At 26.5% G+C, this 25,332-nt stretch overlaps 3 protein-coding genes across 21 annotated transcripts in view; 1 reads left to right on the top strand and 2 right to left on the bottom strand.

Moving 5' to 3' along the window:
* LOC123268652 (liprin-alpha-1) overlaps nt 1-3,675 on the top strand; it is a 29,080-nt gene extending 25,405 nt beyond the window's left edge. For all 18 annotated transcript variants that reach the window (XM_044733917.1, XM_044733916.1, XM_044733931.1 and 15 more), the window contains one exon: nt 47-3,675. In XM_044733917.1, coding sequence (XP_044589852.1) covers nt 47-136 — 90 coding nt within the window. In that variant the 3' untranslated portion in view covers nt 137-3,675. The remainder of the gene's footprint in view (nt 1-46) is intronic.
* On the bottom strand, nt 3,676-9,010 carry LOC123268679 (potassium voltage-gated channel subfamily H member 2-like). Its single transcript, XM_044733990.1, has 8 exons — nt 8,927-9,010; nt 8,620-8,845; nt 7,832-8,024; nt 5,848-6,184; nt 5,576-5,767; nt 4,337-4,438; nt 4,134-4,255; nt 3,676-4,054 (listed from the first exon to the last, which is right to left on the bottom strand). Exons 2-8 carry the CDS (start codon nt 8,820-8,822, stop codon nt 3,740-3,742), a joined length of 1,464 nt encoding a protein of 487 aa, XP_044589925.1. The 5' UTR covers nt 8,823-8,845; nt 8,927-9,010; the 3' UTR covers nt 3,676-3,739.
* A 1,306-nt stretch (nt 9,011-10,316) lies between these two features.
* On the bottom strand, nt 10,317-25,121 carry LOC123268669 (putative uncharacterized protein DDB_G0282133). 2 transcript variants are annotated; one of them, XM_044733975.1, is made up of 7 exons: nt 24,672-25,121; nt 20,137-20,674; nt 20,003-20,058; nt 18,221-18,494; nt 16,925-17,002; nt 16,534-16,813; nt 10,317-11,400 (listed from the first exon to the last, which is right to left on the bottom strand). In XM_044733975.1, the coding sequence occupies exons 2-7, from the start codon at nt 20,445-20,447 to the stop codon at nt 10,522-10,524; spliced, it is 1,878 nt and encodes a 625-aa protein (XP_044589910.1). In that variant the 5' UTR covers nt 20,448-20,674; nt 24,672-25,121; the 3' UTR covers nt 10,317-10,521. The 2 variants fall into 2 exon arrangements, with proteins under 2 accessions (XP_044589910.1, XP_044589909.1); XM_044733974.1 differs by having other exon boundaries at nt 24,697-25,121.
* Between the last annotated feature and the right edge of the window lie 211 nt (nt 25,122-25,332).

Below are 25,332 nucleotides of genomic sequence, written 5' to 3'. Positions count from 1 at the left end.
AAAAAAAAAAAAAAAAATTACCAATAATTAATAAAATTACAAACAGGCAAGACAAATATTGGAAGTGGAATTTTCAAACCTTTTAACGACCGCCACAGAAAGGCATCCAGAGGAATCAATGAGCCTAAAGTCCTGATCAAATTTAACAACTAGGCCATCATTACCACGCCATCAACCCCATCACGTCTAGTCTACCGCAGCTGTCCTCGCTGTAAAGTTCCAACGGAGTAATAAATAAACTATTTAAAAAAAAAAATAAAAAATTAATAAGCGTAAGCTTTAAAAATATCCGCAGAGTATTTTTGACTCTTAAAGTTTCATATCAATCTCCAGTCTTAAAGACTTGAGAGGATAAATTAATATATATTTAAATATATAAATATATATAAATGAATATTGATATTTAATAAAGCGGAAAGCACTCGTGCTTTATTTAATTTAATTCTATAAATATTATTTAGTTATTATTATTTTTAACAAAATACGAACCGCTGATATCAAGTCGCATTCCTAGTGTTGTAAATGATTAAATTTATGTGGAAATTGTGAGGAGAGAGAAAAGATAAAAATAATAATAATTAAATGTAATTTAATGAGTAAGAGTGCGTGTAACAAATATTAATTTATATTTCATCAATACAGCAAACTCCAAGTGACAATAATTCCATCGGGCTGAATTATTTTGTTGCTTTTTTTTTAGATTCATTAAATCATTATCAATCATTAAATCATTTTTTTGTAACATTTCCCGTTGTATTATAACCGTGTACTCGATAAATGATAATCACGCATCATATGTCGCACAAAATCCCAATTGAAAATAATTTTTTAAAGTGACGACTTTCCTGTCATTTAAATTTTAAATTAAAAGAAAATAAAATTTTTTTAACGCGAGTTTATAAATTAATCTTGACTTTACACAATCTCTATACTAATATTGTATCGATAATAAAAATAATAATAATAATAATAATAATAATTAATAATAATAATTAATAATTTATTAAATGTATATGAAAAATTTAAGAAAACCATCGAGTATTCGTAAAAAAATGTTAACAGGACACCTGTACTTTATATTATTATTATTAATAATGAATTAATGAATTGAGGTGAAATTGAGAGATATATTTAACGAGAGTGTATGCACAAGCACAACAAATCTCTCGTTATTAGTTACCGATAAAATAAAAAAAAAAATTGTGTGTTAATAATTGCGCGATTGAAATTCATAATCATCATCATTAAAACTAACTTTTTGCATGACGTAGGATCCGAATAGTTTATCAAATATTACCATTTATCATTAACAACAAACTGTCGATGATTGACTTGAATTAATAAATTATCTAACTTATTAAAATATTTATAAATCATCGACTGGTTGTCATTAATTATTTTATGCCTGCCTCTATTCAAGTTTATGGTGAATTCACTGTATTTTGATAGTTATGGTATTTTATGGTAGCTCTGGTTTATGGAAATAATTTTACCTGTTGTTATGTAAAAATTGCAACTAAAAATTATTTATTAAACTTTTAAATCCATATTCTGAGTGAATATTAGAGAATAAAAAAAAATTTCACTCATTTTATAATGTGAAAATAAGATTGACATTTATCACTAGTATTGAAAAGAAAAAAATATCTTTCATTTATAAATATTTGCATTCGTTAATTTCCACATTATAATACGACCATTTATTTCTTTATCACGATATTGCGCAAAATATTATGTTGGTTGTGTTAATTAATTCCATTTATTTATGTATCAACTGATTGGAAGCGGCTTTTCGGCACTCGTGTGTCAGCGCACACTCTCTGCTCGTTGCGCCAACACTCTCAGTAGCCGAAAGCACCCTCCACTCAGTTACATAGTTAAATAAATACTCAACAGATAGTGTTGCATTGTTTTGTAAATTTTTTTATTGTCAATTTTTTAACCAAAAACATTTCTTCAAATTTCTTGGATATTTTTCGCCAATATCGGAAAACATGATCTTTAACATGGTATTTTAATGTTTAAGTTTGCTAAATAATTAAAAGAGATCTAACCGTACCAAAAAATACCTTTGAGAAGATACGTAATTTTCTGTGAATCACTTGCTACCATTTTTTACCCGAACAAAGATAAGCCATAAACAAAAGATAAAATCGTATATTTAAAAAAAATGCGAATGAATGTGCGCGCATATAAAAATTTCGTAGATTCAAAATTACGATATAACCGCGGGCATTTTATACCGAAATAATAATTATTAAAAGTTGCGTAATTTTGACTTTACATTTAAAAATTATATAAATATATATAAATAAATATAAATATATAAATAAATAACTATTAAAACAAAATAAAAAAATAGACGTGATTTATGTTAATAAATTGTCAGCCGATCGATCGTAACTTATTTTATTTAGATTAATGCAGTATTAATTTAAAGTTTAAAGTTTGTTATTGAAATGCTTTAGTAGTGCCATTTATTTAAAATTGAAATCAAAACTATTATTTAAAGTTATTGTTATTATTTTATAAATAAACGCACAATTGTCCTTTGATCGATCGGCGGTAATTTATAAGTATGTATGGCTAAGTACTAGGAAAATACAGAGAGTGGCACGTTAATAGCGACAACGATAAGAATTAGTCGATTGATTAAGAAAAAAAAGAAACAGAGTAGGGATAAAATAATTGTAAATGTGCCCCAATTGCAATGTTGTTATAATGTTGTTGTGTGATACTTGAACGAGTGTCATTGTTGTTGATTGTTCATTTCTTTTTCATCCACAAAATATTAACCTAAAAAACGTATCACGTCATTATCACTTATATTATTTTTTATCTAATATATAAAGAATAAAAAAACTAAATAATTAACAATTGCGAGTGCAACTTACCGATTTGTATGTAATAATTGTACGTATTTACCAAATAATTTTTATACCAAAGACTTTTTAAAATCGTGCATTGTCATGAGATTTTTTTTTTTACAAAAAAAAAAAAAATTTATTCTTTTTTAGAAAGTAATAAGACATATCGTAATTTTTTATTTATTGTTAATTATTATTTTCATGACTTTGTTTAAGAAGAAATTGGCGTAAATAATTATTACGAGTTTGGTCGACCTTTTCTCGGCGAAGGAACTAACTGAAGTGACATCACAGCTTCTCCCACTCCTTAGAAAAAAATAAACTGCGCATGCGCGGCGACACTCAGGCGCATGCGCAAAGAAGTGGTGGGGGAGAGACGGATAATTTTTTTGCCGGGAAACAGAAAATACAATTTTGAAGTTAAGATAAATTATATTCGGAAGTTGCACGGCGAATGTAGTATAAATGAATCAGTTATTTTAATCATCATAATTGTTAGTTTATATATATAGTGTGCTCTAGCGCAAAAAACACATTCCATATTACACATGAAAGATAGAATGGCAACGAGTTGCAAAATAAATAATAGAAAATTAATAATTATTGATTAAAAATTATCGAAGAATATAAAAGAAGAAATAAATAATAAATAAATTTATTCTGCAACTGTAAGAAGATATTTATGAATGATATGCATTTGTAATGGCGCGAGTGCGTCTACACGAACAAATTAACAAACAAAAACATTGTAGCAAGCTTAAAATGCCTTCAATGTATTCAATTGTAAATATATACCATTGAACGCGAATTGTCAATTATTTCTTCATTTATTATTATGATTTATAATAAATATTTGATAATTTATAGTCTTCTTAAGGTAAGTCCGCCGTCAGATCGTCTGTTCTCATCAGTAACTTTCGAAGTTCTGAGCTTCGTCTCTTTTTTAATGTCATTTCTTCTTTAGACAATTTGTTCAAGTACTCTATCTCCGTCCCCCGGATATCAGAAATTTTGGATAACCTATCGTGCAACTCCGAGTGCGGCAAAATTAGCCGGTTGAAGTTTCGACGGTAAAGACGAAGAAGTTCACAAGTTTCTACGGCAATGGCCGAAACCTCCCGAAGTTTTGCTGAAGATACTAGACATCTTTCACCAAAATGGTCGCCATCTTCTAAATGGTAATGTAACTACAATTTATTGTTATTGATTAATTATTTAATTTAATTGTTGTATTCATTTTGAAGGTTATGTTTATTAATCTATTACTTCTTTGCCATTGTAGTTGATGATCGCAACGGTTCCACTTGTTATGAAATACATACAGTCGCCCTCTGTGTTGTAATTGTAAATTACATCATCCTTCAAGTAAACTACCGGCTTGAGTGCAGCTGAAATGTTTTTATAGTGCAGAAAAAAAATAGAAAAATTAATTTGGTTAAATTTAGGTAGTTAGATTGTTAGATACATACTCATGAGATTAGATATCAAACTCTTGGACAAGTTATGGAATATTTTAGCTTTTTCTAATAATCCGTTATTTGATCTTATGTAAATTTCTTGCTTCAAGTGATCTGAAATTATAAATTTTTTATTATTTGAGATTAGGTGCAGTCATTAGATTAAATAAATTTTTAATCATATTTTTGATACTTAAGGTAAAAGCCTCAATATATGATCATGTACCAGTATATGATCACTCCATGTATTTGTATAGCTATATAGCTACAAATATAGGTATACAAATACATGGAGTGATCATATATTGGTACATGATCATATATTGGGGCTTTTACCTTATAATTATGTTGAAATTAAATTTTATAAGAATGATTTTTGATTAAAAATTATGATACTAAAGTTGACATGCATTAGAAATTTTTTAATAATTTTATATCAATGAAATTATTTATAAAAAAATTCAACATGTGAAAATTAAAAAAAATTATTCGTGGTAATTAAAAAAAGAATTTTTTTTGTAATTGATTTGTTACAAAAATTAAAAAAATTGATAGTTATCAGCTAACTTTAAAATCATTAAAATTATCCAAATTAAATAAAAATTAATTCGGGACAAAAAATAATTTTTTAATATAACAAATTAATTATTTTAAAAAATTCAGATTTGTAAATTTAAAAAATTTTTTAGCAAACTTTTTTTATTGTAATTTTATTGTTACAAAAATTTAAAAAATTTTTAAATATTTATTAACTTCAGTATCATTCTAGGTATATTTTAAATACAAAAAATATCTCTTCAATTTTGTCCGCACGTAACCTCAAAAAAACATTTTCTCACCTCCGGGCGGAAAGCGTCAATTTTCTTCCCGCTGCGCTAAACGAAAATGCCGCTTTCCGCCTCCGTCGAGGAGAAAAATAGTATACACACCACGGGCAGTAAATAAGAAAGCCTCAGATCACATGTTTATTGACCTCGGCTTCGCCTCGGACAACAATTACATGTGATCTGAGACATTTCTTATTTTACTGCCCTAGATGTGTAATATACTATTCTTTATTCTCATAAATGAACCAGTATACGTTGCGCGCGCAAGCGCCCATGTAAATTTGCTTATGATATATTTTCGTGTCGTTTGCATATATTTCATGTAACTTTATCAACCAATTACGTTACGAATAGTTTGCTTACATGATATATTTTCATATTTTTCATCTAAATTATAAGAGTGGATAAAAAATAAATGACATACTCGGTAGTGAATTAATAATAGTACTCTCCTTGAAATAATTTCCTTGAAACCGATATCGATTGTACAAAAAAAACTTGTCCCCTAGTTCTTGCGGTATATCGTTTTTGTGAATATATTCTCGGATTTGACGTTTCATGTCTTGATACTTCAACTCCGGTTCTGCTGAAGATTCTATCAGCTGCAGGATGACCACTGCAATAAATAATTATCTTAACATAATTAATCATTATTAATTAACATAAATTATAAATTTTTTATTAACTTATAGATACCAATCAAGTAAACAGTGTAACTGGATCCGAAGAGAAGAAGAATACACCGTATAAGCTTGTCAGAAGGTGAAATTTTTTGCAGCTCGATGAAACTCGAGCCTATTAGGTTACTCACGCCCATGTGCAAGCTGTTGATGTATATAATTAGTGTGTCCTCCATTTTGTACAACCCGCTTTGAATTGCGTAGACATTTGAGTTTGATATTTTCTGCAAAGGTGTTGCGTGGATCACGATAAACGGAAATGCCCAGGTTAAGCACGCGCTCCAATGGAAGATCAGAGTTGTTAGGATTGAGATCCAGATGGCGGTATCTGTTGAGCTGGTAAATCCCCAATCCTGTAATTTTTTTGCTATTTAGTAATTTTTAACAATAAATTAAAAATAATGTAAGTTACAAAACTTTGACGAGTCGGATATAAAGCACAACCTGACGCGCTTCGCGCTATGAGGCGTGTATTTAAATTTAAAATGATTAATAATACTAAAGTTTGCCGACGCTTTTGACTTTTTGAATTTTTTTTAATTTATTAAATTAGAACTAAAAAATATTTTTTTTAAAATGCACTTATAGTTTTTCAAGTTTTTTACAAATGAATTTTTTTTTTTCAATTCTCAAAATGTTGAGATGTCGGCTAACTTAATTTTCATAAATTATTAAAGTTTAAATAATACTTATTATTTTATATAAGTTTCTGGTGCTGTTTCCACAGTTATTTTGAAGAAGCTAAGCCTTGTTTTGGCTAATTAATCTTATGTATAACCTAGATATTTGTCATTGTTTAAAATTGAAATTTAAACAAGTAGCTTGAAAAAAAAATTCATTCACAAATGTTTTTTTTACTAAAATTATTTGAAGATATTTAAACTTTTATATTTTTATAACTTTATAATTAATAACAAATTTACTGAAATATCCTCAATTATATAAAAAAAGATGACTCTTAAACTAGCATTTTTAGCAATTTTTTTATTTTTTTCAAAAAAAAAAAAGACCATTCGGCAGCCGAAATGGAAGTAGATTTCATCATGAATAGAAAAAAAATATAACGAGGATTGTATACAAAACTAGGGTTTTTAACTTCTATGCAATCGATGGAAAAATTTTTAAACCAGCGCAATAGCAAATTTCATAATTGGCATAGCGGAATAGGACATAATTTTAAGACTATATGAATTAGGACTAATATAAATTTTTATAATTTTGAAAATTTTTAAATTCTGGCATTTCTAAAAAATTTTACGACTACACATATGATATGGTACTCAAATTGAAGCTTATTTAAAGAGCTTTCAGATGCATTTTACAGAATTTCAATAAGTTATCCCATTCAAAAGTTATTCGAGTAAGAAAGTGAAGAAATATGAATTTTTATGGTTTTCAAAATTTTGAAATCCTGGTATTTCTAAATTACTTGACCGATTAAGCTCATCTTCGAACTTGACTTTGGTATTTATCTGTAGAATAAGTATGATGAGTTTGGTAGAGATCCGTTGTAAATTGGCGACGCTATCGTCGTGACAAGCCGCGTTGTATCCGATATATATATATAGATATATACATATATATATATATATATATATATATATATATATATATATATATATATATATATATATATATATATATATATATATATATATATATATATATATATATATATATATGTAAATATATATACATACATATATAAACTTTTGAACCATATGCATTTTCCGACTCAGCTCGACAAGTATAGTCGAAAAATAGCAAAATTTTTTAAAAGTTCCGTCACGAGGACCAATGCAATAGTTAGATTTCTATGAAATCTACTAAAAACTAGGTCCAAAAAATTATTTTTAAAAAATTGCATTTATAATTTTGTAGAGCTTCTAAAAATTGGAGTTTTCTTTTTTATAAATTCTTGTTGTAATTTACTTGGTAAAAAAATTAAAAAAAATATCAGATGTCTGTCGATTTTAATATCATATAAAAAAACAACTTACAGAATTGATCTGCTTGACGTAGTATCGCAAAGTGGTCAGTCGGAAAATTTTTAACAAAGGAAGAAGTTCTCCAATAAAGGCGATGAAATTCCTTTGGTTGTTTCCTTTTAATGAAATCAAGTCATCGTTGAAGAACCAGGTGTAAGGTATTGAAGAAATCAAGTCAATGAGAAAAAACTTCTGAGAATAATGTCTGAAATTTTGTAGGTTAGGAAGAAAAATATCAAAATCCTGGTGACCATTTTGGAAAGTTAACCTTCCGTTACTCTCACTATTGAGGGAATCCCCGAAATATTTGACTTTAATTTTGCATATTAAAAAAACTATCGTAATTATTGTTGCTAATTATTTTCTAATTAATTTATTATTAATCTAAAATTGTTTTCAGACCAAAACTTTTTATTTATTTAGCGTTGTATTTTTAAAAATTGATTTTAAGTGAATTAATCACAAGAAATAGCGGCTTTTCCTCGCTAGCAAGTCTATTCTTGGTAAAATATATTAATTTTATTTGCTACGTTTCAAGATTTATAGTAAATATTTAAGTATTTTTTTTGTTTAATAATTAAAATTTCAATGGAACAAAACAAATTTTTCCAACATTAAATTAAACTCGAAGAAATAATATCTTTTATAACTAATTTTAATTTATTAAGACTTAGAATGGATTTGGCAACAATGTCGAGCTAAAAAATATTTCGGAGATTCCCCTTGATGCTTCTAACACCCTCTGGATTTTTAACGTGTATTACGGAAGTTTAATACTTAACTTAACCTTCAATACTTACCTAGCAATCATGGTAGGATTAATAATAATCCGATTATCGTGAGAAACATAACCTGTAAAGAATCTAACAATGACATCAAAAGTGCAAACAGTGAACACCGGGTAAACATAGTACACTTGATTATACAGAGGTCTGTCGCAGATACGAAAAAACGCTTTTATATATGGGACTGTTAAGAAGAAGTACAGCAGCACTACAGTCATTACTTTGTCCCAAAAAAATCTGTCTATTGAATTATTTGTTTTGAAGTTGAAGAAGAATAACAACCATGATAATAATTAATCATAATAAAGGAATATTGAAGTACCCAAGTTTACTGTAGGGATGCAAAATCCACCAATGCTGAGAATTATTGTGTCTTTTCTTCTCAAACGCAATGGCAGCTCGACTCCTCAAGTGGTATTTTGTAAAAGGATGTTCTTCATACACGATTATCAGTTTTTGAAACTTGCGCTTTAGTCGGGCAATTAATTTTGCGTTGGGGGGCAAGCGTTTCAATTGGCTGGAAGATGTTTGCCGTTTTAGTTCGCAAACATGCCGCTCGATGTTCTTCTTCCGCCATCTTTCGTAAATCTCCATCTTGTTGACAAAATATCATGTTAATATGGTTTATATGGTTTTAGTGTTGATTGAAGATTTTTTTATTAATTTAACTATTTTTTATTAATAGTTCACTAGTTTTTAATGAAATCTTGGTTATAAAAAATTGGTATGAACTAGTTAAATTGATTTTTATTAATATAAATAAAAAAAGAACACGAGGACTGATAAATTTATAAAAATTAATTCAGCATATATTTAATAATTTCAAGAATTTCATAACAAACTAGCATTTCGGCTTCGCACAGGTATTTAACAAAAATTTCAAAATTAATTATAATATAATATAGCCTATGTCACCCGGGGATAGTGTAGCTTCCCAAAAGTGAAAGAATTTTTCAAATCGGTTCAGTCGTTTCAGTGCCTATTCAATGCAAACAAACAAACAATCGAATCTCTCCTCTTTACAATATTAGTATAGATAAATTATGGCAAAAAAAAATTTGAAGAAAAATTGACATGGAGAAATGAAAAAAATAAAAAATGCAATTTTTTTTTAAATAATTTTTTGGAACAAATTTTTTTGTTAAATAAAATTAAAAAATTGTAAAGTGACTGCTAACTTTAATGTCCTGATAAATTGCTTTAATTGAAGAAGAAATTAAATTTTTGTAAGTTTCTTGGTTAGAATTTTTTTGGAAGGAATTCGGAGCAGTTGAAAAGTGGAGAATTTTTATTATCAATGTGAGGTTAGTAATTTCTTGTTTCAGTTTTTGTTAATTACTTTTTTTTCGGAAACTTTTTATTTGAAGAAGAAATAATTTTTTAATAAATCAATAAATAGTTAATATTAAATTATAATAGAAGAAATCATTAATGCCTTTGATTAAAGAAGAAATATAATTTTTTCTAAAATTATTAATATTAAATGAATTATAGAAAGAAGAAATAAATTTTATATAGATGAAATCTGGTGAAGAAATAATACTTTAATGGAAAGAATCAGATTTTAAGATTTATTCATAAATAACCTATAAATTTTTGAGTTATTAATACCATTGATAATATTTATCAAAAATTTCCATCAATATAGTCTTAACCTTAAAAAATGGATACAAATAAATAGAAATAAGTCTCACCTTAAATAAACAACAAAATTACTTAAATAAAACTTTATTTGTATTATAATAAATAAACAATTTGTAAATACTAATAAGCTTGTGCTTATCAATAACAATTTAAAAGGCACATTCACTTGTTTAAAAAATTAAAGGCCATCGCGTGATAGTCTTCTCTTCTCATAAAAAATTTCTTCAAATGCATACAAATTTTGGTGGCAAACATGTGCGTTTTCATATCAATTTACAAAGATTGTTCTTCGTTGTCTCTGTTATTATCATTAACATCAACAGTACTAATATTTTTATTATTATTATCAACATTATTGTTATTATTATTATTAATATTAACCGTCGACATTTTATCCAAACTGCAATTACTATTATGCCTGACGGGTTTCGGAATTGGGTTAATCTCAAAATTAAAGTCAGATTTAACTTTTAAAGGTTCGGAAATTCTAAGCTCGATAACTTTGACCGCTGAATTATCGGCAGTTTCTTCTCCATTATCATGATGCTCTACTTCATCTGTAAGATGGACAATCTTAATGTCATTCTGCTGACGCGGCAGCTCTTTAATCTCAACTTTGACCCTATCATTGTTATGATTAATATTATTGTTAATATTCACATTATTACTAGAGCGTGAAGTCAACTCTTTGAAGAAATTTCTGCGATTTTCTTGCAAACTTCTTCGAGAACTGCTGCCGCGTATCAGCCGCCTGCCTGGTGTATCATAATTGTCTTCATCGGTCAACGAGTACGTCCGAGTCCTCAAGGCCGCTTTCTCGTCGTTATTAATAGCTTTAGTAGCCTCCAATAATTTTATCTGACGTTCTATTTTTTCAATTTCGTCTTTCACTGAAAAACTGCTGTCGCTTCCAATACTTTCCTTTGATTTCTTCCTAAGCAGCGTTTTGTCTTCCACAATTTCAACATCTTTTATTATTTCACAGCGAGTTTCTTCTTGTTTTTTTATTTCGACTTTGACCTCTTGACCCTCGGAATAATTACCATCAGAATCATTAGTATTCGATTCGGTTAATTTTTCCGTCGATTCGACCTTTAGATTTTCTATATTCTTCGCTATTTTACTTATTTCTTCACTTATTTCATCGGAATCCTGAAAATTTAAATAAATAATTAATACTAACAACTTTGCAGTCACTATGTGACTGCCGTGACTTGTAAACTATAAATAAATAAAATTTTCCATTATTAAATAATTACTTTTGTTAAATTGCACAGTACTTTCTTAACTATTGACGTTTTTAAAGATATAAGCTCATCCCGATGTTATTCTCATCAAGAGCTTTCATTTGAGTACCCACATGCATTTTTGATATATTTTTCATACATACATATATATAATATATATAAATATATAAAAAATTGATGTGGATACTCAAATGAAAGGTCTCGATAAGCGTAACATCGGGATGCGCTTATATCTTTAAAAATGTCATCAGTAGACAAGGTACAATATAATTTCTTAATTAATGACATTTTTTAAGATATAAGCTTATTTCGATGTTACATGAATCGAGACCTTTCATTCAAGTATCCACATGGCATTTTTTATATATTTTATATATATGGTATTTGTGAAATATATAAATAAATAAAATATATGAAAAATTGATGTGGGTACTCAAATGAAAGGTCTCGATGAGTGTAATGTCGGGGTGAACTTATATCTTTAAAAATATCATCAGTAGACAAGGTACAATGTCATTTCTTAATTAATGACATTTTGTAAGATATAAACTTATTTCGATGTTAGATTCATCGAGACCTTTCATTTAAGTACCCACATGGCATTTTTTATATATTTTATATATATGGCATTTGTGAAATATATAAATATATAAAATATATGAAAAATTGATGTGGGTACTCAAATGAAAGGTCTTGATGAGTGTAACATCGGGATGAGCTTATATCTTTAAAAATATCATCAGTAGACAAAGTACAATGTCGTTTCTTAATTCATGACATTTTTTAGGATATAAACTTATTTCGGTGTTACATTCATAAAGATCTTTCATTTCAGTACCCACATGACATTTTTTAGATATTTTATATATATGGTATTTGTGAAATATATAAATATGAAAAATTGATATGGGTACTCAAATGAAAGGTCTCGATGAGCGTAACATCGGGATGAGCTTATATCTTTAAAAATATCATCAGTAGACATGGTACAATGTCATTTCTTAATTAATGACATTTTTTAAGATATAAACTTATTTTGATGTTACATTCATCGAGACCTTTAATTTAAGTACCCACATGGTATTTTTTATATATTTTATATATATGATATTTGTGAAATATATAAATATATGAAAAATTGATGTGGGTACTCAAAGGAAAGGTCTCGATGAGTGCAATGTCGGGGTGAGCATATATCTTTAAAAATGTCATTAGTTCACAAGATACAAGGTAATTTCTTAATTATGTATCTTGAGATACAGAATTTTCGAACGCAGCCTTAATGCTTATCATAATAAATTGACTATCGGTGAAAATGATATGAAACCTTGAAAAGGCACAAGCCAAGACCTTTGCAATGACACTAAATTTTACTTTAAAAAACCGATTTTATCATATGACTATCCTGGAGTCAAAATTTTTCTTATTCTCTTAATAATATAGATAATATATTTAAATAACAAATTATACAATTATACTTTGTATATAGTATTAACGCAATTAATTTTATCTCAGTAATTTTTACTAATAAAAATTTAGCACGGGTTTATGTCATTGAGGTTATCTGTTACGTAGTTTATTTATCAGCATTATGTTTTTATATTTATTTATCACTGCGAAATTATTTTAACGACAAAAAAATGATAATTATGTTGAAGTACTTGACTTTAAGTATTCCTTCTTAGAAGTTTGATAAAATAGTCAGAGATTGTTGAGAAATCTTCAGTATTCATTATATTAATTTCATCGACGGATTTAGGAGCGCTTTCACAAGCAGACGCATAAATGAAAATATAATTTATATGGTTTAATTTAGTAATTCAATTAAGAGAGATTAGAAAGAGGGTCAATGACTAGTAATTTTATCAGAAACTTAATTTGTTAGTTATGCAGAAAAATTCACCTCAAAATTTATGATTATCATAAAGTAGTATTTAAAAATTTATTTATTTATTATTTTATGATGTAATTATATTGATAAGATTGTTTTTAAGAATTTTTTATAGAAATTTTTACAAAAATATTTTTATCTCACGGAAGAAATTGAAGAAATTATTATATTAATTTCGTCAGTTATATTATCTAAAAATTATTAACCTTTCGTGACGCAAAAAATCCAGAGGGCGTTAGAAGCGTCAACGGGAATCCCCGGAATATTTTTTTACTCGACATTGTTGCCAAATCCATTTTAAGTCTTACGAAATGTTATTTTATAAGATTAACTATAAAAGATATTATTTCTTTGAGGTTATTTTAATGTTGGAAAAATTTGTTCAGTTCCATTGAAATTTTAATTATTAAACAACAAAAATACTCAAATATTGTCTATAAATCTTGGAACGTTGCAAGTTTAATTAATATATTATCAAGAATAGACTTGCTAGCGGGGAATAGCCGCAATTTCTTGTGACTAAGTTACTCAAAATCAATTTTTAAAAATATAACGCTAAATAAATAAAAATGTCAGGTCTGAGAACAATTTTAGATTAATAATAAATTAATTAGAAAATAATTAGCAACAATAATTTTGATAGTTTTTTTAATATTTCAAATAAAAGTCCCGGAATTCCCTTAATAGCAGAAGTAATGGAAGATTAAAGGTATATGCACTTGGAATTTTATAAATCTCATTTTTGTAATGTCCATATATTCACGTACGTGAAAAAATTTTCTGATCAGACTATATCAGGCCTGATATAACCCGTCCGTATCAGGCCTGATATGGAAATTGGCCATATCAGACTATATATGCCTTGATATAAGTATATCAGACTATGTACCCGCCCGGGTAAAAAAAATTATATATCATTATATTACATAATTATAAATGAAAAATGGCCCTATATAATTATGTATAATTATATATAATTATTTCCATAGGAAATAAAAAAAATCGGCGCGAGTGGGAATCGAACCGTGGACCTACCGCTTGAAAGACTAATTCACTACCCGTTTACCTAAGAGTTTATTATAACTACAAGTAATGAAAATCGTATACATCATCGATTCGTAGTGAACAAAATTTTTTATCTAATTTATTAATTATTAACTGTCAATATTTATATATAATAATGGTATCTATATGTAGATTTATAAAATTATCTATGTATACATGAAATCGCAAAAATGATTCTACGATATATTGTTAAGGTACTTCGTTGCTTTAGAATTTATAATTTCTTTGAAATTAAAAAAATAATCGAGGTAAAATCAGAATTGAAAGCTTAAATTTTGATGGAATTATTTGTTTAGTTTATGGAACTATATATTGCTGGAGGGCCTGGCTAACAATTTTTGAACTTGACAAAACTAATAATTTTTGTGAAATTAAATTTTTTTTTAAGTTCCTATTATTTCATCCGAAAAATACTATATATTAAAAGATTGTTAATCATTGGAGTAACAGACTCTTAGATAGAAAAAGAGAATGTTTTATGGTAATCACAAAATACACACTGGAGTAAAAAAAAATTATATAGAATTCTATATGATTCATATATAATTGTATATGAATTATATATACATCTATGTAATTATAAATGAATTACATATGCTTCTATATAATTAGATATAAATCATATATAATGATATATAGTTTTTTTTACTCGGGTATGCCTTTATATGAGTACATAAGACTACTTATGTGCTGGTAAGGGTATGAGTATATCAGACTATATGAATCCATATCAAGTTATATCAACCCTGATCAGGGATTTTTTTTTTCAAGTTTATCAAAGTATATATAACTTTATAAGGTTATATCAGGGCATATCAGGACCTATTAAAAAAATAATGTAAAATTAGATATGAGCATATTAAGCTATGTCAAGTCTGATATAGACATATCAAATTGATAAGGCTTGATCAAGCCTGATATGGCCAATTTTCATATCAGGCCATATCAGGACATATAAAAAATTAAATATGGACATATCAGATCATATCAGGCCAGATATGAACATGTCAAAAATTTTTATATGGCCTTATCAGCTCATATCAAGCCTGATCAGAATATTTTTTCACGGGGTATTTACACAAAAAATTAAATGCCGATCGGACACGTATTTCCAAAGTTATACAGATATTTGTAAAGCCTAATCGGAGCTTGTTGTACTTCAATGCTGCTAAGGCCGAAAAACTTCAAACGCCTTTTTCTCAAATAGTATATTACATACCTAGGCCAGTATAATAAGTAAAGTCTCAGATCACATGTAATTGTTGGCCGAGGCGAAGCCGAGGTTGACAAACATGTGGTCTGAGGCTTTACTTTTTACTGGCCAAGGTGTGTATACTATTTTTCTGCTCGACGTAGCCGGAATGTGGCAACTTTGTTTAGCGCAGCGGCCAGAAAGTTGCCACTTTCCGGCCGGAGGGCAGAAAATTATATTTTCAAAATCAGTGAGCAATATTTATCAAAAGTGATAAAACCAGCCTGTAATTTTTACACAATTTTTTTAATTATATTTTTCAGTAATTGATTCAAGGATTAATAATATCAGCAGAACTTTTTATTTAAAATAAATAAGAACTTATTATTAAAGTTTAAAGTCGCTAGTAAATGTATATTAATTTTCATATCAATCAATTAAAAAGTTTCTTCAGAAAAAATTATTTGAAAATAGCTCTCCAAGTGCTTATAACTCCTTAATTTTGTTTAGGGCTAGTTGCTAATATTAATTTTTTTTTTAGCGCAAAAGAACGGAAAATTAAAATATTGACTATTTTATCAAAATATACTAAAATTAAATTAAGTATCTTCAATTGAACCTAAAATATTAAATTACTTAAAATTTTTTAGTACTTTTTACTTCAACACTCCGTACTACATTTAGGATTATTTTAGTATCAGTTATATTTAGGTTATATTTGTTCCGGTTATTATGCCTGAAGTTATTTTAGCCCGCGTAACAGATCCAAATTTTTTGCTCTTATTTGCACTAAGTATATTCATCATACTTAATTTTTCGTTTAAGTACAATAATTCAACCTAAAATATTATTCATTATATTATTACTACTAAAAAGAAAAAAAGAATTACTTTTAGTTGGGGTTTAACGTCACGCGGACTTGGCGGTGGGGGTGCTCGTCTTTTTTTTCTCCCAGAAGCGTAAACACTTGTCATAGACACGCAGCTGTTAATTGATAAATTAGACTTTCGTACACCAGCCATAGAGCCATGATTAACCCTTTTGAACACGTAATCCTCCGGCATGTTTTCGTTCTCATCTGCTACTGTTGATTTTATGCTATTATTACTGCTGTTAATTTGATGGTCATTTGGTACATTTAATCTCTGTGATGATCTTACTCCACCTCGCCTTCAAGAAAGAATAATTGAATCAATTATTTCAACAAAATTTAATATTAAAAAATTTCTAAAAATTCATAATTAATTCACAAATTAATAAATAAATAAATTTATAAACTACCTTGGGGGTATAGGCGTTTTATTTTCCTGACTGTATTGCAGCGGAGGAATATCACGTTTTGCGGTAACTTGACCAAATCTGAAATTCTCAAAATTATTAATTAATTTAAAATTTATTTAAAAAATAATTGTATTATTATTTACAATAATTTTTTATTTCATTTTGTAATTCAAAAAAATTGGCTCATTTATAATTATTTAGCTTAAAAGTTTGTTCTTAGACTGAAAAAATTTACTTTCTCAATTCAAAAAATTATTTAAAAATTAATGATATCAAAAAACTTGAATTAAGACGAATAATTTTCTAGAAATTATTCCGTAAGCTCAACAAATAAATACTTGACTCAAAGAAATCAATGTTTAAAACTTGAGAATATTATTTTTTTGAGAAACTAAAAATAATATAAAATACACCCAAGACCGGACTCGAACCCTGATCGAACTGTGTCATTTTTAGGCCATCTTAAATCAGCGCTGCTGTCGAATCGTCTAGAGCCAAGAACATCATCTTCTTGAGTTGAATTATTTAGTTTTGGAGTTAGTTAAATACAGCTCTTGTATAAGAAAGATTATATTTCTTAGTCAGAAATATTTTATGTTTAAGGTAGTTGTCGCGGTACTATATTGCCAAAAAATTAGAGATTATACGCGCCGCAAAAGTATATGAGCTTGTAACGAAGTAATCCATAATTTTTACGCAAAACTGTACCCATGCAAACGCAACCCATACAATCGTTTCTGTCCGACTCTCTAAATATATACTTTTTCATAAATTGTTGAACTTTAATCCGTTATTTATAAATGATTAGACAGTCAAAAAAATTTTTTTTTTAAACTCAAAAAATGCATTAAAAAACTGTCAGTTTTTTTAAAGTTTCTGACAATTAGCTTTTTTTTATAACTCAGAAACTGGTACAGAACTGCAGAGAGCATATGCAATCAATGTTAAATATCCAATTTTTAATTGAATTCAGCTCGGGGTATAGGTGGTCAATCAACTTCAAATTTTTAGTGTAATTGTATCATCCTGCCCTTAATAAATATACAAAAGCTTAGAATTTTCTGAAGGTATGCCTTAACTACGATAACTACCTTAAATGGAAAAATAAAAATATTTATTGAAAAAAAATAACTCAATAATTTGGAACTTTTGAATCAAAATCTCCAATATAAAAAAATTTATTTGAATCAAGAAATTCTTCCTGAAAATGTTTCTTAGGCAATAATATTGTTCTTGAGCCAAGGTATCTATTTTCTCTGTAAAAAATAAATTATATATCTATGAATTATTACTGACCTTCTAGCTGGAGGTTTGGGCGTAAGTTCTCCCATAATGGAGGTCGTGGTCTCCTGAGGCGGACATCCGTCGTAAATTCTTCCAGGATCCCCATTAACTGTCAAACTAGACCCGTATCGGGAAGAAGTCGTCGACGGGTAGTCCAAAGTGTTTTTACGTCGTCTCGTTAGTGTGCCAAGTGCTTCATCGAATTCCTGCTGGTCTTTCGACAATCGTGTCGCCGGTGTTTCTGTAGGATAATTGTTGTACGTTGTTCTTTTGTATGTTGAAGAAACTGAAAAAGAAGAAAAGAATATTAACACTAATTACTAATTACTAATTACTCACTACATAGAACTAAAAATAGCTGACATGAATAATAAATTTATGCATTGAGTTTTTGAAATGCTGTATAGTAAAATTACTTGGCGCTAGGTACTGCCGGGTTTCCAGATTTTTTGACACTAATTTATTTATTAGAAAATTTTTAGCTAATCTAATTCTTAATATCTAATTTTTTTGATTAAATATTTTATAAAAATAATTTTTTTCTTATTTTTACTTTAAAATTAAGAAAGAATAAATTTCTTTGGAGGTTATTATGCGGCATTGTTATTTAATATCAAGCAACTAGCAGCCTAGAACTAGTCACTAGTTGATAAATCAATACTAAACCGCAGTATTGATATTTTTTACTTGTTCTTCTTGTAATTATGCAGTTCGTAGAATTTATTTTTATTATTATTATCATGCAGTTAGAATATAAACTCGGCATGCAAATAAATTAACTGATTTCCATAACCTAAAAAATTAAACTGAAATTATCAATTTCTGTTTACTCATTTGTTTTTTTTTCTTTGTTTATATAAGATAATTGTTTATTTTCAAAGTCACTTTGTTTTTTTAGAATAATAATAATTTTTTAAAAGTAAAAAATGCCAATTTCATAATTTTTTTTTCACAAGTTGACATTTGAAATTTATTTTTTGTTATAATCTCGATTAACTTTAAAAAAAAAAAATAAAATTGTTCCAAAAAATTTTAAATCGTTTTTTTAAAACCAAACAATTGCCGCTTTTTTTTTTTAACAATTATAAAAAATTTTTCACATATTTCTTCATTTTCTTTTACTATACATTTTCCATTTCACTCACTAAAATCAGCTGACACTCCTGATTCAGAAAGATGATTGAAATGATTTTAATAGTATTCAAATCCGATGCATTTAAATAATTTTAAATCATTTCAAATTAGATTTCTTAATCAGGTACCTGACTAATTTTTTTTAAGTCCTTACTCAACACACAAATTAGAGTTAAATAAAATATCAATAAATATCTGACAGCTTTTAAATTTTTTTTTAAAACAAAAATATTTTTTTTTTTAATTTTCAAAAAACTATGAACGCAATTTTTTACAATTTTGCTGAAAAATAATTCTAAAAATTGTCAGCTGTCAGCTGATTTTAATTAAAAACAATTTGCAATGAAAATTAATTTAGCAGATATTTAATAATTTTAAGAATTTTTTAACAAATAAATTTTGGCAAAAAAATTGACATGTAGAAATTTTAATAAATTAAAAATGCAATTTTTTTAAAACAAATTTTTTTTTGTTAAAAAAAATTAAAAACTGGCCAAGACTGCTAACTTTAATATCATCAATTAGCACTCACACTTTTTGACAATATCTTTCTAAACAAAATTTTTTTTCACTCACTTGTCAAAAAAAAAAAATTGTCAGACATTTACAAACTTATCACAAAAAATTCTAAACATAACCTCAAAATAAAAAATTATTCACCGGTAGAAATAGTCGGTTTTTTTTCTTCTTCTTTTCGTTTTCCAAAAATTCCATTCCTGCAAAAACGATAAATTAATCACTCGACTTCTAATTAGTAATCATTATTATCATAATTACAATCATTAAAAACTCACCAAGTAGATTTAATAGAAAAACTGTTGGATCTTTTTTTTCTGCTCCTGCCAAACGTCCAAAATTTGTTCTTGGTATCTTTATCTTTATCTTTCGATAGACTATTATTATTAGTATTATTATTATGATTATGACTATTACCATTACTATTATTACTATTAATATTATTATTATTATTAATTTTAGATACACGTGGAAGCGGACGTCTCAAAATAACTTGATCCTCGGAGTCTTCGGTCTCATCTTTAAATGGGTTCAAATCTTCTGGGTATTCATGAGTGGAAATACTTGACCGTCTCGACGTATCCATCATTATTATCACACTATTATTATTATTATTATTAATATCAATAATATAAATATTATTGATTAATCACTCAATCTTAACTCCAACTTATAAAAAGTATTAACACAATTCCGTTGGCCTTAGATCCGTATCATCAGCTGTCACCATCGCGACCGCAACTGCCAGCACACTGCCACTGGGATCTCATTCTCTTCTACTCTCAGTACCAGTATCTCATTTTTTATTCTCTAACACTGTAACAATTTTTTTTTTTTTTTATTTTATCAACAAAAAATAATTAAGTTTTATTAAAATTATTTTAATTTTTTTTTTTATTATTGTTGGCAATATAATAATTGATGATTTTATTTTAGGAAAAATTTTGAGCACATAACTGTATATATTTAGACTGTCCCAGTCATACACGTACCGCAATACCATACCGCAATATATGCCACTAGAATAAAGTCCATTTGAATTACAAATGTACATACAATGTACTCGTACTTACATTAGTATGCATATGTATGTGTTTATATATCGATAGACACATGTGGATTATTATTGTTATTAATTGTTAGTGTGTGTAAGTAAAATTGACGATTCATTTGTTACACCAGCACGTTTTATTACTTTGCCTACGTACTTGTTTATAAATTATTTATTTTTAATTCTTCTATACGGGCTTATGAGATTTTTTTTATTGTTTATTATTAATTTGCTAATTTTGTTTATTTACTGTTAAATTTTTTTAGAAGTTTGAGTGTGAGTATATTTTTAATTAGGAATTTTCTTATTTTTTTTATTTCAAGTTTTGGACAATTTTTGAAGAAGAAATATTTTTTTTTTATTGGAAAGAGGTAGGAGTTATGATTAATTGGTAAAGAAGAAATATTAAATGTCTATAATTGAAGATGAAGTAGGATTTTGGTTGTAAGAATAAATGATGAATGATTTATAGAAATAAGAAATAATTTTTAGAAATAATGGGAAGATATTATTTAATCTGAGAAGAAATGAAGAATATTTTTTTGTAAGAAGAAATAGTAAATTTAAATTAAAAGTGAAGTTAGAGGAGATGAATTTTATGAAAGAAGAAATATAATTTATTTATAAGAAGAAGAAATACATTACTTTTACAAAAAAAAATTGTGTATTAATTTTTTAAAAAAGAAGAAATAATGTTTTATTTAAAAAAAAAAAAGTGATGGTAATTATCTTCATTTAAAGAAGAAATACAAAATTTTATAATTTATAATAATTTGTAGAAAGAAGAAATGAAATTTTAATTAATATTCATTGAGAAGAAATAGTTAATACTTAATAAAAAGAAAACGGTATATATCATTTGTTAAAGAGAAATATAATTAATTTTTAAGAAGGAACTATAAATTACTTTTACATAAAAAATTATAAATTTTGAGTGAATAATATGAAGATATAATGAAAGTAATGTAAAAATGAGTAACAATATTTTGTTTATAAGAAGAAATACAATTTGAATTGAAAAAACTACAAACTTTGTATGAAAATGAAGAAATAGTTAATAATTGTAAAAATTACGGGAAGAAATGATTAGTATGATGAGAAGAAATAAAATTACAATATTTATTGTTCAACTCAAAAGAAGATGAAACATACTATAAGAAGAAATATGGACTTAGCAGACGATATTTATCGACAATGAAGAAATAACAGTTTAATTATGAGAAAAAAAAATAAAATTATTGAATAAAAAAGAAATTTTTTAAAGGAATTTGTATTTAATTTTTTGATAAAAAATTTGAAATAAACGAAAGAAAAATCATGAAAATTAAAAAAGTTATTTTGAAAATTCAGAACAGAAACACTCAAAATAAATGTACATAAATATTTCTTCTCTAAAAATAATCCGAAAGTTTTTTTATAACTAACACTAAGAGCAAAATAAATAATTATTTAAATAAAAATATGTCACGCAAACTATAAATTTAGACAATTAAAAGTTAATTATTATGGCAATGGTATATTTACTAAATTGATACAGCGTAACTGATGCACTTTTATTAAAACAATTAATAATAATCCTACTATACGTCTGCAATAAAAAATTTTCATCAAAAAGATTAAATTTCTAGACAATAAATTATTTAATTAAATCACTTCTTCAGGGTCAAGTATTGCAAAGTAAATAAAACAAGCTTACCCTATTTCTTCTTTAAAAATAATTTCCATTCATGTAAATAATACAAATAAGGTCATGAACAATTAATTAATATTAATTTGCATCAATTGTAATATTTTTTTGTTTATTACAACGGATGGGTGTGCTTGTCTTGAAATAGCTCTGAATAAAAAAAGAAGAAAAGTATGTATGTGTATATATAGGTATTCACGTTGATATATTTAGTAGAGAGCAAGCCCGTGACATTCCATGATTTAAAATAGACTGATTTGAAGATTAAAAAAAAATAATATATGAAAACACTTACACAGAACAAAACACTTGTTTTAAATAAATATATATATTGTTGCGCATTATTGCGGTTAAAAAATAAAAAAATAAAAATATTTTATCGAGTTCGCAAGTCAGTGATAATAAACGTCATACTAGAGTTAATTATTAAGAAGTTTCATTTACACCAGAAAAATAATTAGTATCATTCGTTTTTTAAAATTATTTTTCTATTATATACGTTTTCCTGTACTTATAATTGTGAGATTAACTTTTCATTTTATATTTATCTAATCTACAGTGTTGTGTTTACGCGATGAGATATAATCTTAAATAAATTTATACATGTATGTTGAATATATGTATACCGAGCAAAGTTCGATAATAAATTTTTATAAATGTATTTATTCATAGTCAAAAATAGAATTGACGAAGAATACTCCAGACAATCGAACTTAACCTTCAACGATATTTATCATTTTTTTACAGTTATTAATTATTTATTATTTATTAGGTTTGAAGAATGTTTTTTTTTTATTTGTATTAATTGATAGCCAATTTTATTTTGGGGAGAAATATTAAATTAGTGATTAAATATTGAAATAATAAAATTTATGATAAATTTTTTTTTCAAGAAGAAATAAAAAAATTTTTAAGAAGTTAAAAAGAAATGTAAGATTTTTGTTTATGAAGAAATAACAAATTTGTACTAAAAAAAATTATTGTAAATATTAATATAAAGAAGACTATACGAAATTTAAATAATAAGAAGAAACATCAAATCCATGGTTGAATATTTAAATAATCAATTTTTCAAGAAGAAATATCGAATCTTTTATTGAGAAGATACGAATTTAAATTATTAAGTCAAAGAAGAAAGGAAGATTTTAATGAATTGGGAAGAGATGTAAGAATTTTTTAAAATTAATTGTTTTATAATGAAGAAATAAGAAAGTTGTTATTAAAAAGTTATTGTATGTGATATTAATATGAAAAAACTATAGGTTAAATTTTTATTAGAAAAAGAAAAAAAATTTTGGGTAAAAGAAGAAATATAAAATCAATGATTGAATGTCAAAACAATAAAATTTATGGTAATAAATTTTTTCGAGAAGAAATATTAAATCTTTTGTTGAGAAAATCCGAGTTAAAAAAAATAAATCAAAGAAGAAATAGAGAATTTTTTAATAAGAAGAGGTGTATAGATTTTTGTCAATACATTCATTTTTAAGTATAAAATAAATGAATTTCAGATTATGGTAAAATTAAGAAGACGATCGAAAATTTTAACGGTAAGAAAATATAATTTTTTTTAGAAGAAATTCTAGAAAAAATGAAGGTAAAATTTTAGACTAATTAATAAAATGATATTTTTCCGAAGAAAAGAAAAAATGTATTTTTTTTTTATGGAAGAAAATATTATAATTGAAGTAAAGAAAAAATAACAAACGATTAAAGAAATTTTTCAATTTTAAGAAGAAACAGAAAAGTATTACTTCGAAAATAAATAATAAAAACAAAGAAGAAACAGCTGATAAAAAATTATAACTTTAAACAAGTAATTTACTAATTAAAAGAAGAAATCAAACATTTGAATAAAATGTCAAATTATAAATAGAAAAACATAGTTTTGTTTTATTAAAAGAAGGAGAAGAAATAATAGCATGAGAAGAATTAAAGAATGATAAAGTGAATCAATAAAATAATAACAATATAAATTTGTAATACCAACATATCTATCATTTAACCCACTCATTTTCACGCTTTATATGTGCTTATTACTTATTACCACCTAACTGTTATATAATCATACGTACATTATATTTAAACTTTAAAGTATACCTGTTCCAACTGCTAAGTACTTGAATATTAAATTGTCACATTAACACCGGAAACGTTGTATTTATTCGAATAAAGGTTCCTATTATTCAAACCAAAAACTAAAAGCTATATTCAAAAGGAATAGAAAAAAAAAACACCGATGTAAGATCAATGTTTGCGAGGTCACCCTGATAACAAACTATAACGATGCAATCATGATTCATTTATCACAATAAAGACAACGAATTTGTTTGATCATTATTCCTTCGAGGACTTCAATTAATGTTCTATTTCTTTACTTTTATTATAATTATTATTTTATTATTACTATTATTGAATTTGAATCACCAACACTTATCACTGTTCAATTATTGTTTGTAATTTGTTAATGTAAATGTTTAGACAACGGCGACGATGTTGATCGCCGGTCGACTGTCGCTGGCTCGCGAAATCGCGAATTTCCGCGACGGGTGTGTGGATGTGTAGGTAGTGTGATGTATGAGTTGGTATATATATATATATGAGAACGTGGATGTGTGATGTAAGTTTCTAGAGAATGAGTAAGGAAGAAAGTATGATAGGATGAAGAGATAATGAGAGAGGTGAGTATATACTATTGAGAAGTATATATGTATATATAAGACTGGTATATCTTGT

The sequence above is a fragment of the Cotesia glomerata genome, linkage group LG7 (assembly GCF_020080835.1).
Source record: "Cotesia glomerata isolate CgM1 linkage group LG7, MPM_Cglom_v2.3, whole genome shotgun sequence".
Lineage (NCBI taxonomy): Eukaryota > Metazoa > Arthropoda > Insecta > Hymenoptera > Braconidae > Cotesia > Cotesia glomerata.
The sequence above is the reverse complement of the archived record's forward strand: the minus strand, read 5'-3'. Positions and strand labels throughout refer to the sequence as shown.